This window comes from Grammomys surdaster, unplaced genomic scaffold, assembly GCF_004785775.1.
Source record: "Grammomys surdaster isolate TR1022 unplaced genomic scaffold, NIH_TR_1.0 188, whole genome shotgun sequence".
In the NCBI taxonomy this organism is placed as follows: Eukaryota; Metazoa; Chordata; class Mammalia; order Rodentia; family Muridae; genus Grammomys; species Grammomys surdaster.
Window position 1 is genome coordinate 14528668 of NW_021604633.1, and position 17473 is coordinate 14546140.

A 17473-nucleotide genomic window follows, 5' to 3' on the forward strand; every position below is an offset into this window, starting at 1 on the left:
GTAACGACTCTGCACTCTGAGAGTCTATGAGTCTATTGCATATACTGTGTATATAGTAACAATTCTGCACTCTGAGGGAGCTATGGCTTAAGTGGCAGGGTTGGACTTTTGTATAAATCTGTGACAGCTTGATCATTCTTGACTGATCAAGGCCACAGTAAGCACAGAGAAAGAAAAGGAATTTTATTTATTATAAACAATTATGAAATTCATACAAAACAATAGGTTTGCCTTGTGTGGCAAAGTACACAAGACCCTGTTATGGGAGGTGAAGAAAACTTAGGAAGTCCTGTTTCTTTACTGGGCTTGTACAGAAAGAGCCTTTTTCTTATGTGACACTTAAATCCAACAGTGTCATATCGCTCTCTTACTAGGAAAATAATTACTAGGGATGTTTACAAAACAAAATAGGCTTCAAGTGATTTTTCTCAAATTCTATAACTAGATATTATAGGATTTATTTTCATTTTAGGTTTCTTGAGAACGTAGCAGAGATAATTAAATTCACAATCTCTTCGTGATGTATTTAATCAGATATAAAGATAAAAGGAAGACTTACAAGAAACTGCTAAAGGAAAAGTTTGCCATAGGAGACAATATTTTTATGTTAATTAACATGTTAAAATGCATGACTAACTTACAAAGATGAAAATTTCATGCTTTCTATGTGCTATTATCATTTTAAACAATAAAGATGCTGAGGTTTTCATGTTTGCTTGCTTATGGATAAAACAAAATAAGAAAGGCTACCATGTTGAATGAGCCAGGCACTTAACTCATAGCGGATAGAGGAAATGCTAATACATAGCACATGCCAGTAAAAAGAAGGGGGAAAAAGATTGATCAGTTTAATTTGGATTAGCTAAGAGTACTTCTATTTTGCAGTGTGTGTCAAGTGTCAAGAATCTAAAATTATAGAAAAGCATACAGACTCTGTTTTCATGTTGGGGATAACTCAGGAAGCAGTCAAGGGTCCTCTCTGCATTTCTACCACTTTAGCCTTTAATCAGGTGAATACTATTTTCTGTTTTAAGACATGTATGAATAGTCTCTTATTTTGTGTATGTTTGAAAATGTTTTTCAAAGTGAAAAAAGATAACAAGAATGATTTTTGTGTGTGTTTCTAATGGATAGTTCATACTTTAAAATTCTTACCAGCTTCTGTTTTTGAAGCTCTTCTCTGAGGATTCTATCTTCTGGTAACACATCACATAGCAAATAATAGTTGTCTTGTTCTTCTGTTGAGAGAGCAGAAGAATAAATGAAAAAGGAGAATTTTTTTCACGAGTATTTGCTTCTTTAAAAATGTGTGGATACGAAACAGTAAAGAAGGCTCAGTCAGGGGGCTGGAGAGATGGCTCAGCGGTTAAGAGCACTGACTGCTCTTCCAGAGGTCCTGAGTTCAAATCCCAGCAACCACATGGTGGCTCACAACCATCCGTAATGAGATTGGATGCCCTCTTCTGGTGTGTCTGAAGACAGCTACAGTGTACTCATCAATACAATAAATAAATAAATATTTAAAAAAAAAATCATTTAAAAAAAAAAAAAAAAAAAAAAAGAAGGCTCAGTCAGTAAAGTGTTTACCGTGCAGGCAAGGAGCTGGGGGTGGGGGTATCTGAATTTGGATCCTCAAGACTCATTTAAAAGCCCATGGGTGGTGGATCCCTGGAGGTAGCTAGCCAGCTAATTATATCAATTGGTGGCTACAGGCTCAATGAAAGAATATGTCTCAAAAACTAAGATAAAGAGTAACAGAGACCAACGCTGGCTTGTGGCTTCACACACACACACATACACACACACACACACACCACAAACACACAGTGTGCATGTCCATTAGTATCTGGTATGGAGTTCTGATGTAGGTTTACTCAAGTAAAGCAATATAAAGACATCAGTTTAATTTCAGCTATCATGCAAGTGAGAGCAAGTGCAATTTAAGAGAGTGAGATTATTTTCCTGAATTTTTGATTTGTGTGGACAGTTAAGACATGCACTTACCAGATGGAGCTGTGGAATTGATTCTTATCACGCTGCAAAAGTCTGTGATAGGCTGCTCAGTGAACCTTTTCCTCCAATATAAAATGTACCTAAGAAATTACATTCAAAAAGATGAGAAGAATCAATACACAACTATTAAAATGACACGATCATACAAGAATGCCTAATTACCTCCACACCAAAAAGCAGTTGTTAAATGATACTGCTAAGGAATCTGCGAAGGGAAAGGCATTGAGAGATTGCAGATATATCAGATAAATAAAATCAAGCTATCCTACAAAGGCTTGAAAATGATTAAATCTCACTATTTTGAAATTCGATACACAAGTCTGTAAGAAAGTTAAAATGAGTTTTTGTTGGTTGGTTTGTTTGAGATAAGCTCTTCTATAGCCCAGATTATCCTTGAACATGCTATGTTGTTGAGGCTAGCCCTTTACCTTCTAAGTTCTGGAATTATAGGTAAGGGCTATCACACATGGTTAAAATGAATTGTTTTCCTGTGATAATGAAGTTTTCTAAAACAGCATTGTAGTTTACATGCATTTCAAATGTAAGAATTAGGGGTAGTTTACAGCATGGCATGCTCCTTCAGAGGACTCTGGTTTGAGTCCCAGGACCAACATGGTGACTCACAAGCATCTATAACTCTAGTTATGGGATCTGACGGTCTCTTCTGTCCTTTGTAGGCACTAGGCGCGCATGTGGTACACAGACACATATGTAGGGAAAACAACCATACATACAAAATAAAAATAAATTTAAAACAATTACAAGAATCAAATAGGCTTATGACATCCAATGAAGAGCAGACTGAGTGGTCATCTTCTGCAAAGGTCAGTGTAATAAGATAACCGCATACATCCAACATCTGCATAACTAGACAGAACGTCTGAATGCCCACACTATGCCTAAAATAAATCAGATGTAGCCTTTGGAAAACAGCTGAGCTACACACTTTATGTTTAATGAGCAGAGTTAGAAGTAGCATATGGGCTCAACTTAAAAGCAAATCATAACCCAGCCCTGTACATGTGCTGAAAGACAAAGAAAGATACAACTAAGCCACTCCTCTTTCAATTTATTTATTATAACAAGATGAATCACCGTGCTACCTCATAGACCAGAGGGGATCAACAGGGGAATGTGGCCTTTTTCATGAAGAGAGAGGACATGGGACGGTTGGCTTGACAGGTGACTGTTTATTGGACTACATGAATTAGATAAGAAAACTTACACCAAAGAACCAAAGCATCATGGAAAGAGATGAGATTTCCTGAGATACTGGAGGAACATAGAAAGAGTAGGGATTTGGACATTTCAAATGGCTTGATATAGTACCTAGCAGTGGTCTGCCAGAACACGCTCAAAGCCAGCTGCAGGGGTGTGGGAGAGTGCTTAGAGACATCGATAGATCTCCAGGCAGGCAGCACCTCCCCACATCTGGTTTCCTTTTACTCTTCTTTTAGGTATTTTTTCCCCATTGTGGTGCTCGGGAGACAGGGGGTTGATGGGTTAGAATACAGTCTGTGTTGAGAGATCTGAGAAAAAGAAAGCACCGTGAGATGAACTGGGAAACAAATGCAGACAAGGACAGGAAGAATAGGAGGCATAAGGAAAAGAAGCAATGAGTGCGAGGAGGATAGGGCCACATAATTCAGTCCTGCCTCTCTGCCCACCCTGACAATCCTAAAGTGGAGGAGCACTACGTTCCTTACACAGTAATTCTGACTTCACCCACAGATCAGACAGTGACAGTGCTAACTCTACCTCAGGTTTAATTACAAAACTAGTACATGATCCATCGTGACTCCGTGGCTAACTCACTGGCTTTCATGTGCCTTAGAAGCAGAGGGACAGCAGATCTGTCACAGTAGAAGAAACGTATCTACGAGAAGATAAAGCGTTATTTCCTTGGTCAACTTCAGCACTTTCCAATCTGTGTTACTCTGCATAGCTATTTCTGTTCTCTATTAGTGGACTATCCTGTCCTGGAAAAGGGGGTGGGATAGAGGGAAAAACAAATCAGGAAACTCAGGCGTGGGCAGGTGGGTTCAGTCAGTAACATATTTGCCACACAGACCTGAGTTTGGATACCTAACATCCATATAAAAGCTGTGCACCCACATCTGTAAACCCCAGTGCTGGGGGTGGTGGGAGGTGCATGGATAGAGACAAATCTCTTGAGTTTACTGACGAGCCAGCCTAGCCAAGCCAAGCCAAGCCAAGGAACTCCATGTTCACTGAAAGACCTATCTCAACAATGAGGTGGAGAGCAGTAGTGAAAGTCGTCTTGTGTTGACCTCTGGTCTCTGTATGCATATGCACACAAGCAAGTACATAGCATACAGACACATACTCATATACTCACACAGGGAAGAGGACGGGAATGGTCTACTTAGCACCTTGTTTATTGTAATGTGGTGAGATGGATAAAAAAATATGGTAGAACCTGTGTTAGAAATGTAAGAATAGGACTTAATTTGTTTCTTCAAACTAGAATATACAGATATTTGTGCTCATGTAAACAAATCTATGTAGATCATGTAAACAAATATATGGCAGGGCCGGGTGCCTGAGATAACTGACTTATCAAGAGAAAAGAGGGCCAAGTTTTCATGGCTACCAATACAAAAGACCAAGAGGAGTTTCCTTAGCTCCAGTTGCCACTTTAATGAGGACACCCAACACAACACATACCATCTAAGCAAAGCTGACAACAGTAGCCAGTCTCATACAATGCTAATTCAATTTTGGATTGATCCACAGCCTGTTACAGCAGTGATAACTCTGCCTACATAAGCTGCTCACCTTTGGAAGATGTTCACAGACCTGCGAAATCATCTACGGGAAACATTGTAAGCAGATGTTTGGAGAGTGTGGACCGTAGTGACCGAATCACCCTTTGAACTACTGTGACTTATTTTCGAATGAAAAGTCAAAACATTTTTCTCCTTATGCTACAGCTGATCTTAAACTGGAAGCCACTGTGCTTTTTAAATGATGACACTGGCCAAGCCTTTTAATACCTGGTGTAAGAATGTGTTAATCCGGAGGAGTGTTTGGCATTCAGGGATATGAGTCTGAACTTATAGTTATCTAACCCTTATGAGACTCAGTTTACTCATTTGCATATGAATTATTATTGATGATTAAGTATACAGCGCAGGTAGAGTACCACAACCCAAGTCCTGGGTGTTTATAAACAGTAGTATGAGAAAAGGAACTCATTTACATATGGTTACAGGAACGAAGATATTTTGTCAGAATAACTGTCTAAAATAGCCAAAGTAGCAATAACATTTTATAAAAAAAAATAATAAAGTAAAAAGAAAGGAAAAGAGGAATTGGTACTGGCCTGCAGTCCCAGCAACCTGGGATGTGAGGTGGGAGAACCACTTGACCCTGTGTATCTGAGACAAGGCCAAGGCAGAGTGGGAACCTGCCTCAAAGTGAATCAACAGGGAAGTCTTTTTTTTTTTTTTTGAGACAAGGTATCAGCTGGCCTCAAATGTGCAATCTTCCTCCTTCTGTCTCTTGAGTCCTGATACTACAAGTCTGCCTTCATTTCACGAGACATTTAGTGAGAGAGTAAAAATGGTTACATCACAGTAACAGGGTAGGAGCTAAGGTGGAAGATGGTGGCGATGACAGTGAAGGCTATGTTTGCTGAACTGTCTAGGGTGGCTTAGAATGGCTTAGAATGGCAGAAGTTGAATCCAGGCAGGTCTTTCCGGCTCCCAAACAAACCTGGTCTCTGTGACACAGAGGGATGTTCCAATCAGTTTGTACAAGAATCCTAGAAAAGGGAAGGCAGGAAAACCTCTTGGAATTGTAGTTGCAATAAATACTTGAAATGTTTTTTTTTTTCCTCCAACCCACTCAGGGAATAAGGAAGGTGCAGAGAATGATTTTTGATATGAACAGATATGGAACTATATAGAAGTCGGAATGAGAGGGAGCATCCTATTTCTAAAGAGCACATTACATAACTGTAGCCGGCAGTGGGAATGGCTCCTAATTGCCTACATGCAGACTGAAAGTTGTTACCAGCTGCTGTGGCTACTGATTTGGAACGCCATGATGGGGCAGCAGGTGCAAAGTATCCCCCTATCCTGCTGAGGAAACAATGACCCGACTCCAATGGTCAGCAGTCCAGTCTTCAAGGTCTTCAATGTTTGAGTACTTATACCTTTCATGAGACAGATAATATCAAGTGCTTCTGCTGTATGAGCGATTACTTCAAGGCTACAAGCACAGGGAAAGAAATACTAGCCTGAAAGAAACGAAGATCTCAGGGAGATCCTGCCAGGCAGAAGCTCAGATTCTTAAGACCTGTCTCAGACCTGATGGGGCCTGAGATGCCATACAGCTCTAAGCGTTATTTCACTGCTCTGCATACAAGTATTCCAGAATCTCAGAAGTGATGGTTCTTAGATCCATCTCTAGCACCATCAGAGATGCTGTTAAGCAGCTTCTGGGAGTGTGCTGGGAGATAAGTAAGGAACACAGTTGTTATCTGAGTCTTCTTTTCCTCATTAAAGACAAGGTGACAACATCAAATAAAAGCAAAACAGAACCACAAATCACTACACAACTTAAAGGCAGAAACACGCTCCATACACTATGCTAAACACAGTTTCAACTGCTACATATATTTGAGCCTAAGTTTACATTTGAGTTTGGAAATATCCAAAACACATAGTAGTATAGTATCTTTGTAGTTTTTAATCCAAACTAAGGGGTATTCCTTTTATATTTTGTTGTGTTTATTACAGATACTCAGAGAAATTCTATTCAACTGAGAAACAGCTTACTGATGGCAGGTCTTCAGCAAACCTCTTGTCCCAGCCCCAAATTAGAACATATTTTTCAGAGTTATATGATTATGTAGGACTGGTTAACTTCATTTCCCACTTCTCTTGTTTATTCAAAGTAACAGTTATAGCTACTCAACATATAAAGGATGCTATGAAATATGTGGTATGAATTCTTTGTTGAGACGGCAGTCAAAATAGCATTTCACACTTTATTAAAAAGGCATAAAAGTAATTGGTAAGTCATCTGCCAATGCTTTTGTTAAAGAGAACTTCAAACTGTATCTCATGGAGCTCTTTCTCACACAGAAGAACACTGCTGTAATAACATCTTGCCTGTTAGACCGCCACTCGAGTTTGCACACATACTGATAAAGGTATGAAGGTTTGAGAGACGGTTGTTATCCAAGTAGCACTGAATAAATGCAACTTAAAAAATTACGGCATTAACATTTATCTTCTGGTACAATTCTACTGACTAAAGGAAGCTAGAAGAAAATAGCTCACTCTAAATAACTGTAAAGTGGCCTCAACGGGAAGATTTTCAGTTTTGTTTTATTTTTCTCTACCCTAGGAAGTTTTGTACTTACTTTGTTTCTTTTTCTTTTTTTTTTTTTTTTTTTTGGTTTTTTGAGACAGGGTTTCTCTGTGTAGCCCTGGCTGTCCTGGAACTCACACTGTAGACCAGGCTGGCCTCGAACTCAGAAATCCACCTGCCTCTGCCTCCCAAGTGCTGGGATTACAGGCGTGTGCCACCACTGCCCGGCTACTTTGTTTCAATAAAGAACGCCAGATATGTTTAACATGAAAATTTATAGCATACTTCTTATAAAACACAGGGTAATGCTGAAGTGGTGGTGTATCTCTGTGGTCCTAGCATTTAAAAGTCTGAAGCTAGTGAGCTTGGGGCCAGCCTGGGCTACACAGTGAGACCTTGTTGAAATAAAATGAAATAATGTATGAGGTAATCTCATCTCATTCCTATTATTTAAAAGCCTTTACAGCTTGTACTTAGAAGGATCAGATTTTCTCTGAGAAGAGTGAATTCACAGATGTCAACCAGAGCTCTTTCCTGCTGCGACCTCCCCAACCTTCAGAGTTTCTTTTCTGAAAGCTGGAGAAAGCCATTTACTTAACTGTAACGTAACGGATCACAAATAGTCAATGTCTGTTCTAGGAAAGAACTTTCGGTTACATTAAATTATAGGAGGTTATTCAAAGAAGACTGGATATATTAAAAATGTTCTTGCTGGGAAGTGGTTTTAATCCCAGCACTCAGGAGGCAGAGGCAGGTGGATCTCTGAATTTGAGGCCAGCTTGGCCTACAGAATGAGTTCCAGGTCAGCCAGGGCTACCCTGACAGAGAAACCGTCTTGAAAAACAAAAACAACAAAAATGTTCTTTTAAGAAATAAAGAGTCTACTTAGACACATTGTTGGTCCACTCAATAATCTTATTTTCACTTCCTAAAAGTGAAATTTTTATTTAATTAGGAGTGCATCTGGTAAGAAAGAACTAAAATTCTACATTTAAAATACATGTTAATTACACATTTTAGAAAGCACTTACATTTGACATATTATCTTTTTACTTTTATTACAAAGCATCCATTTTACTGTTGAGCTGCACTTACTGACAGTTCTCAACATGTACTGATTGATTCCTGAGCCCTGAGACCTAGCTAAGTAACTTGACTGTTCTTCCCATATATGAACAATAAGATTAATGCCAATAAGAGATTGATAACTATGAATACAGTCACTTTATTACATATAAGCACAAAAGAGAAAAGACAAATTTTGATCTAAACGTTCCTCAGATTTTAAGGGCAGGAGAGAAAGTTTAAACACCTCTCAGTTACCACTAATGGTTGTACTTCTCTGCCGCTCACAGGATGTAACGTTTATTTACATGGTTCAAGAGTAAACAAATCATTTTATAGCAACGAGAAGCTCAGTAAAATAAGACACGTCCCTTTAACATGTCTGTCATCGTTACTTGGGAAGAAAAGGATTAGAAGATATCTAGCTTAAGAAGTGTCTTAAATGAACAGATTTAAATATTTTAAATACATCTTGAAGAAAGTATTGTACGTTGCCAAGCTCCTATAACACTCCCTCAATCATCCTGACCATTTCTCTCTAATTTAAAAATAGAGAATAACAAATGAGGAGAAACACAATGAAAATACGCAAGAAATTAGTTTAGCAGTTGGTCACATATATCATTCAGATTTCCTTGCTTTATCCTATGACCAGGCAACATCAAAGTCTGGTAAAAAATAACCATACTTAGTGGCTGTAGGCCCCACATATACACAGAAGGCATGTTACATATATTCTGTGTTAGTGTCAGGCAGCTGGGAAGGACATCAGAAACCAAGAGCAGCTGGATTATCCACCCGCCTTCCCCAACCACCAGGAATGCTGGTTATTCCAACCTCAAATGAACTGTTTTCTAAAGATCTAGATAATGTGGAACCTTGAATAAAATTTTCTTAAAAGTTAAATCTTAAAAATAAGTGATAATTAGGCTTTTAAAGTAGTATAAAGCTGTACTGATAACTAAAGCTATAGCAGCAATATTGCAATTTTATCAGTAATCAAAACATAGATAAATTTTGGCTCTTCTATTTCAAACAGGCAGCATATCACAGGCGGTGCTACTCGCTCTTGACAGGCCAGGGACCAGTGCTTATATTAATCTGTTTATTATTAACCCATCACAAGGTTAAGAGGTTCCCTGGTCTGCATTCCAGTCCAGCCTCGTTTCTTAGCTAACCACTGTTAATAACACAGCTGGATGCTTTGGAAGACCCCTAACAAGAACAAGGTCGCTTGCTGGCAATGATGTCGGTGGCCTGAGAGAGTCAGCACTGACATTATAATGCTGAGGTGACTCTCTATTTTCCAATGAAATGGAGCCTTTCCATACTCTCCAAATTTTATGCTCTCAGTAACCACGCAAGTCAGCAACATATGAGATCTCCTCAGTAGAAAACATACTCCATGTTTTAATTAATCATAATTTACATGCTCATTGATAAAAGATTGTAATAAAAAAAAATCTAGGAAAAAAAAATCCCAAACATGACAACATGACCTCCCATAGCTGCACAGAGATTACTTTCTGTGTAGATTATACCATCCTCCAGTCAAGAAGGAATTATTTTAGAGGCAAAACCAAAATTTACCTTTGGAAATCTGCAACCAGCTTGACATCAGCTATGACAATCTTATGCTCGATAATCATGTGCTTCAAAAGTTTGTCTCGTTCAGTCACGGGAAAATGTTCTTCACAGAAAATACAAGGCACAGATGGAGGCCCTTCTAAAGCGGCGGTGCCACCTGGACTCTCTGGCAGGGAAAGCGGCTCCAGGATACAGTCTTTACTGTCTGTGAGAGGCACAAAAGAGGAAGAAAGAAAAGCTGAAACCAACTCTTAATCTTTACATGGATGGTTTCTTACCTCCTGCACTGAAAGGAGCCTGCATTTTACATACTTCAAAAACAAAACAAAACAAAAACATAGCACCAGAGAGAACCTTGCTGTCATTAAAAACAGCCACTGCTATACTGCAACAGAACTTGGAGCCCTGCTCTTTGCTTGAATGGGGGAAACCCACTTATGGTAGTAGTTGTTGAAGTTTTCTTCTTGGGTCCTGGCCAGTGGCTGCAATTCTGAGCACTAGCAAGCAGAAACAGCAACAGCTGGGTTAGGGTCCTAAGTGATCACATGACTTAGTAAGCCACCACACAGATCATGCCAGCCTCTTTCTAACACATCTGAAAACCTCCTTACTTCTAACCACAAGCCATGTAAAGAACACTTCCTATACTGGCTTGAAACAGCATGTGCTAGGTGGCTGAGGTAGCAATCTCTGTGTTCTGTCATTTGCTCATTATACAATTGTGTGTGACATGTATCACCTTTTGTGACCCAAGTGACAGACAGTATACACACAGTAACACTTTCTTCCCCTCTTCTATTCCTTTTCCTCATATCGCTTACACTATCTGCAAGTGCTTTAGGGTCTCCACATTTCTGATTTCAGGGCTTCAAACTACAGCAGTTGTGTCAGGACCTCTCTTTAGTCTGCTGCGGTAGAACCCTGCCATATTATTGCAGTTCTTGAGTGGGTAGTAACTGCCAATGGAAACTAGGGTCAGCTTTTACATTTGCAGAGGAAAAAGGACCTTTCTTCAGAAAGAGGAAACTGCTAGGCTGTCTTAGCTGGGAGGCTGAGGCAGGAGAAGCTCAAGTTCAAATGTTGCTGGGGCTATAGAGCAAGTTCAAGGTTAGCCTGGACAAATTAATGAGATCCTGCCTCAAAATAAAAAGTAAATAGAGGGCTGGAGATACAGTTTAGTGATAAAGAGTTTCCTTAACACATGTGAGGCATTGCTGTCAATCCCCAGAATTAGAAAAAGAGCTATTCTACAGATGAATTTTGGAATTAGGTTAATACCAATATTTTATTATACTTTTAAATCTTTACTCTTATCTTATCACTCAAGCCACTCATAATTGAGTGATATTAAAGCAGTTACTGGTACATTGCTGAGCATGGGCCAAGAATCAGACAAGTCACATTGGGAGAAGCATTCGCTCACTTAACAAACACCGACTGAGACTATGCGTGCAGGTCTTCTGTTCAGTACTGCATGGTATGAGCTTTGTCAGCAAGGTTAAAGCGCTCACAGTTTGTTAGAAGGTACAAATGGGTTAACAGGCTATGGAGATACAGGATCAAGAGAATGTGACAGCAGACATTCAGGGACAGCTAGAAGCAGGATGGCTCACAGAATGGCTGGAGAAGGAAGTGTCCCATAGGAGAAGATTTTTAGTTACCGCTCTCACTCTAGTCTTATTAGAGTCTGTTAAATCAGACTGCTCATATGTTCATAAAATTCTGTATTAGTACTGAGGAAGGTATAGAGTAAACACGACACTAAGAGAGTACTTAAAACATGTAAGTGCTTTGAAAGTACTATAAATGAAACTGCTGTTAGCAGTCCTCTGCCTGCCAAGGACAACCAAGGCAGCATATCCAGTGGGTAGTAGTTAATATAGTTATTGGCCAAAGTGCTGGGAGTAAGAAACTGTTCAGCACATAGCCTTAAAGAAGACATGTATACCAATCCATCCCAAGGCTCAGGAAACATTGTGGGAGAGGGGCCAAAAGGACTTAAAAGCTGGAGGATGAGGCAGAGTGCTGAGACATGCTGCCTTCTGGGCATGACATGGCTGAAACCAGGGGAGCTCTGGTTATCCACCAAAGAGCAAACCAGTCAGCACCCCAGCAGGAAGGAGAGAGGGGCTCACGAGGCCCCACCCTTAGCTAAGGAGCTGTTGGTAGCTGCTGAGGGATAAGTCAGTTTTCCTCTGGGGTGTGGTCTCTGGGAGGCTGCCCTGCTCTGGTGGACGGTCTCACACATCCTAGGGCAGCACAGATGGGACTTAGTGGTTATTGGAAAAAAGAAGATGAGGACGACATGAAGCTGAGAGCCATGTTGGGAGTGGTTCTGGGGGAGAGGAAGACTAGAGTTAGGGGTGAATATGACCAAAATATATTGTATATATGTATGGAATTGTCAAAGGGGGAAAGATTCTTAATTAAGAAAACAGCTGTCTTAAATAAAGATAACGGTAGCAAATGTAACCTGACAGATACATAAAAAGCCCCATTCGCATTCTTCTCCCACAATGTGATTGGGGTATTTGTAAGCTCCTTTTGTCTGTAAATAAGCATATGTTAATAGCAACCATCACCACCATCAGGAAGGAACTTGGGAATTTCCCCCTGGTAAATCCCCAGCAGTGCTCTGGGGCATTTCCTCAATCCTAGCATGTCATTCTGTAAAGTTATTCTAATCCCGTCTTCCAGATGACAGAACTGAGAGAGGAAAAGTGAAAAGTAATAGTTTATGAATACGGTTCAATTTGACTCAAATACATTATTCTGCTCCCAGTACCCAAAGACATTTTTCCAACTTGAATTCTCCTTCAACACCTCCTTTCACTGCTGTTTTGAATGTGTATGTATTTAGAAGCCACTTTGAATTTATGTGTATCCCCGTGTCCTGATTCCACCTCTACTGGCAGCTTTGGTTCTGTGCTCAGTATCCCAGATTTTCTTCCATGATTGTTTTTGTTTTTATTTTTTCGAAAGGACTTCCTGTAAACTCTGGTCTTCTGTGATTTTCTTCCCTTTATACAGTTAATGACCAGATTTCTTTTCCTCAAGTTCTTCCTGAGTGAACAGACACAAAAGTCACACATACCGGAACAGAATTACCTGCCATGGCAAAGGAACGGGAGTGAAATCATGGATGTGGAGGAACTTGTGCTTTGTAAATTACTGAATATGGGAACTGGAGTTATTATATATAAGAATGCAGGCTGAGCAAGCCAACGTGGAGCAAGCCAGTAAACAGCACCCTCCATGGCCTACACATCAGCTCTGGCCTCCAGGTACCAGCCCTGCTTGAGTTCCTGTCCTGGCTTCCTTCACAACAATGGACTAGGATGTGGAAGTAGAAGCCAAATAGACCCTTTCCTCCCCAGCCTGTCTCTGGTCATAGTGCTTTGTTGCAGAAATAGAAACTCTAAGAGAGGGGCTTTGTATGAATGAGAGCGACAGTCAACGATTTTGGATTCCAACATAGAGAAGAGAGGAAAAGGTTAGGTTGTAAGAGAAGGATGGGCGCTAGGCAGTGGTGGCGGATGCCTTTAATCCCAGCACTTGGGAGGCAGAGGCAGGTGGATTTCTGAGTTCGAGGCCAGCCTGGTCTACAGAGTGAGTTCCAGGACAGTCAGGACTACACAGAGAAACCCTGTCTCAAAAAACCAAAAGAGAGAGAGAGAGAGAGAGAGAGAGAGAGAGAGAGAGAGAGAGAGAAGGAAGGATGGGCAATCAGTATGATCTCAGAAGTTACAGGTTCCTCTTTGGGTTGGTAGGCACAAAGCAGAAATGGGTACTCTGTGTGATGGTCGTGGATTGTTGTGTTTGCCAGCCTCTGCTCTCCAAGGTTCTCCACTGGGCTTGACCTGCTCCATCTCTCCATGCGACACTGTAATAGTTACACATGTATCTCTACTATGTTTGTCTGTGAACTCAAGGTCAAGGGCTTATTTTTATATGTCTTGTGTGGACTACTGTGGCTGGAACAAAGTTGGTATTTGACAAATGTTTGTTAAATGAAGACATGAAAGAAGGAATAGCAGGCCAGAGGTCCTTTGAACTAGAGTTCTAACGTTAAGTTTCTAGGAAAGTCCCATTTTAGGAAACACCTGTGCCTGGCTTTAGTGGCACTTTTTCTGCTTGGAATTAAGGATAGTCCAGCTGTATTTACAGCTTGATCTTTATTTAGTGCTGGGGCCTTGGCATGACAGGCACAATGACAATTAGTAACGATTAAAAATGGCAATGAATTCTAAGCTGGGAATGAGCATTAGTCAGTGTGCCAGTTACAATTTATTTGTCTTTATTTTATCTTTCTGTTGAGACAGGGTCTCCCTACGTAGCTCAGACTGACCTCAAACCCTTGCCTAGCCTTGGTATGTTATTATTTATTTATTTACTTATTTATTTATTTGTTTGTTTTTCGAGACAGGGTTTCTCTGTATAGTCCTGGCTGTCCTGGAACTTACTCTGTAGACCAGGCTGGCCTTGAACTCAGAAATCGCCTGCCTCTGCCTCCCAAGTGCTGGGATTAAAGGCGTGCGCCACCACTGCCCGGCATGTTATATTTTATTAAAATTTAACTTTTGAAAATATTCTTCATGGAAGAAAGGATACCTTACAGCAAAGAGCAAGTAGCATTTGGAATGCATAGTAGATTACAATATTCCTCAAGGGACGTTTATATGGAATAGACCTGGGCCCTGACTACAGGCTTCAGAGCAGAGCAAACATTTCTGAGTGGGTACATTTCCTGTAGATATCTTTTTCTTTCTGGTGCTGTGAGTCAAACCCAGGGCCTTGTATGTTAAAGATGGTTTTAAAAACACTGCTTTCAAGTCCTCAGCTTTTCTTGGTAAAGTGCAGCTTTACCAAGTAGTAATCCCTACACTGCTCCCTGGAAACCAATGACTCAGAGCATTAGCAATGCGACTATCTTGAACTCAGTAGCAAGTGTGGGCATCTTCAACCCCGGAACAGGCTATAAACTAGGTGGCAGGGCAAAAGATAGTCTATTTTTCTCGAAAGAGTGCCATCAAATACTAAGTGCTGAGTCAGTCAATGTAACTCCCTTATCATGTCTAACAGCTGTAATGAGTATCAGATCTACTTTTTACTGCATAGCTAAAAGCAAATAGATACAGAAATATACAACCCATTGCTACTGTGGCTTTTAATCCTCAAAAACAGAAGGAAGATTTGCAAATCCAGCTCCTTTGAGCAAAGAGCCAAAAGCACCTTAGAAAATCTGCTTTGGCCCCAAACTTACTTTACATGAATATTACAAACTACAGCAAGTTGTCTGATCTAATTCTGACTTTGAATATTAACTGTTTAGATGGATTATATAAAAACAAACAAACAAACAAACAAACAAACAAATGAAAAGTCTCCTTTTCCAGGAAGGTGAAATTTGAAGAGATCCTATGTTGAGTATTGATGGCTTTATTGACTCAAGGATAAGAGCTCGAAATATCAAATGATTAGTCTCCCGTAGTGTTTCTTCAAGCTGAACGCCCATGTGAGTCATTTCACGATTTTGTTAGAGTATGATTCAGTATCTATGGCAACCATGGAAATATGCCATTCAAATCTGCTGCTGTCACAAGAGAAACTCAAGTGTTGTATTCTGCAATGCCACTTGTGAAAGCAACAGTCCACAACGATGGTTTGATATCTGACACATGTAAGAAGTCCCTTAACCCAGTAACCGAAAAGAACAAACCCGGATTAAACAGCTAGTCAAGGGACTTCAATAGACACCTCTCCAAAGAAGATAAGTAGCCAAGAGGTCTATGAAAAGGGGCTCAATATTCTTATAAGGAAAATCAAAATGACAAGGAGATAAGATTTTAAACTTGTTACATGATGGCCACTAGAAAAACAAAAACAAACAGTTAAAGCTTACAGAAAACATCAGACACTGATTGGTCACAAGATCCCTGTCTTCCTGCTTCTGCTTCTGCTTCTTTACCCCAAAGAAGTGAAGATAGGATTTGGAAGATGTGTCTGTGCCTTTCCTATGCTCGATGACGTGTTAAGTAGAAGAACAAGGAGGTGGAAATGACTGAGGGATTGGTAAGCTCAGTGAACACTACTCAGTTATAAAAAAAAGAGTGAATTCGGGGCCTATGAGATGGCTAAGTAGGTAAGGGCGCTTGCTGCCGAGCCTGATAACCTAAGTTTGTCCCCTGAGGCCAACACTGTGGAAGGAGAAAACCAACTCCCACAAATTGTCTTCTGAACTCCATATGTGGGCTGTGGTACACACCACATCGGGACACACATGGACATACACACAACAGTAACGAAAAGGGGAGAAATCCATGATATGCTACAACATGGAGGACATGAAGGAAAGACCTTGAGGGCATTATTAACCAGGAACAGAAAGGTAAGCACTGTGTGATTCTACTTACATATAGTACCTAATGGCAGACACACTGACAGAAATACACGGGATGGTGGTGATAAGGGGTGAGGAGTGGGAACTGGGGTACTGAGGTTCAGTGGGTCTAAGTATTGTGGATGAAAATGCAAATGTTGAGGATATGTGCTATGCTGCAGCATGCAGATAGCTAGTAGTAATGTGAATTTAAACTTTGTTACGAGGGTAGATTTCATGTAATAGATTTTAAAATCAAATAATAAAAAAAAGAGAAGTCAAGTCACTGTAGTAAACACTGGACGGCACAGGCCACACTTTACAGTGACATGGTTATGTCATCTCAGCCTATTTCTATTACTTATAATGCCTCCAGGAAAACGAGCTCTAAAAGTTAAATGAAGGACTTCATAGGAAGCAACAGACATGGATGGCATACAAATAAACTCAAAGGAAGCAGAGTCTTCTGTTTGAAAGGCCAGCAGGCAAAGTTTTATTAAGAGTCAGAGTGTTCTACTGCTTTCTGTTGCTGTGATAAAGACCAAAATCAACCTGTGGAGGAAAGGGTTTATCTGGCTTTCATGTCCCTATCACAATCCATCCTGAAGTGAACCGAAGTCAGGAATGAGACTATAGGAACAGAGTAGAGGCCAGTGGGGAATGCTGCTTACCAGCTTGCTCTTCATGGCTTGTTCAGCCTGTTTCTAATACACCCCAGGGCCATCTGCTCAGGGCTAGCACCACCCACACCGGTCTGTGCCCTCCTCCCATGTCAATCACTAATACCCCACAGCCTTGTCAACAGGCCAGTTTAATAAGCATTTTCTCAGTTGAGGTTCTGTCTTCTTAGATGACTCTGCTGTGTCAAGTTGACAAAAAATTAAGCAGTGCATAGAATTATAGCTCCTTACAACAGGGAGGTGTCTCACAAATGGATTGCTCACCTGTTCAAAAGTTAACCTGTTCTTATTTCTACTGACAGTGAGATTGGCTGTGTATCTGAGATGGAGTGAGATGGGCAAAATTCGCAAACACACACACACACACACACACACACACACACACACACACACACACACACACACA

At 40.4% G+C, this 17473-nt stretch overlaps 1 protein-coding gene across 1 annotated transcript in view; it reads right to left on the reverse strand.

Annotated features, from left to right (window-relative positions):
• The window catches only part of Znf277 (zinc finger protein 277), a 109604-nt gene that overhangs the window by 43233 nt on the left and 48898 nt on the right, over window positions 1–17473 (reverse strand). Inside the window, exons 2-4 of the mRNA XM_028768838.1 lie at window positions 10012–10213; window positions 2005–2093; window positions 1156–1238 (exon numbers count right to left, since the gene is read on the reverse strand). Of these exons, the coding sequence (XP_028624671.1) occupies window positions 1156–1238; window positions 2005–2093; window positions 10012–10213 (374 nt within the window). The remainder of the gene's footprint in view (window positions 1–1155; window positions 1239–2004; window positions 2094–10011; window positions 10214–17473) is intronic.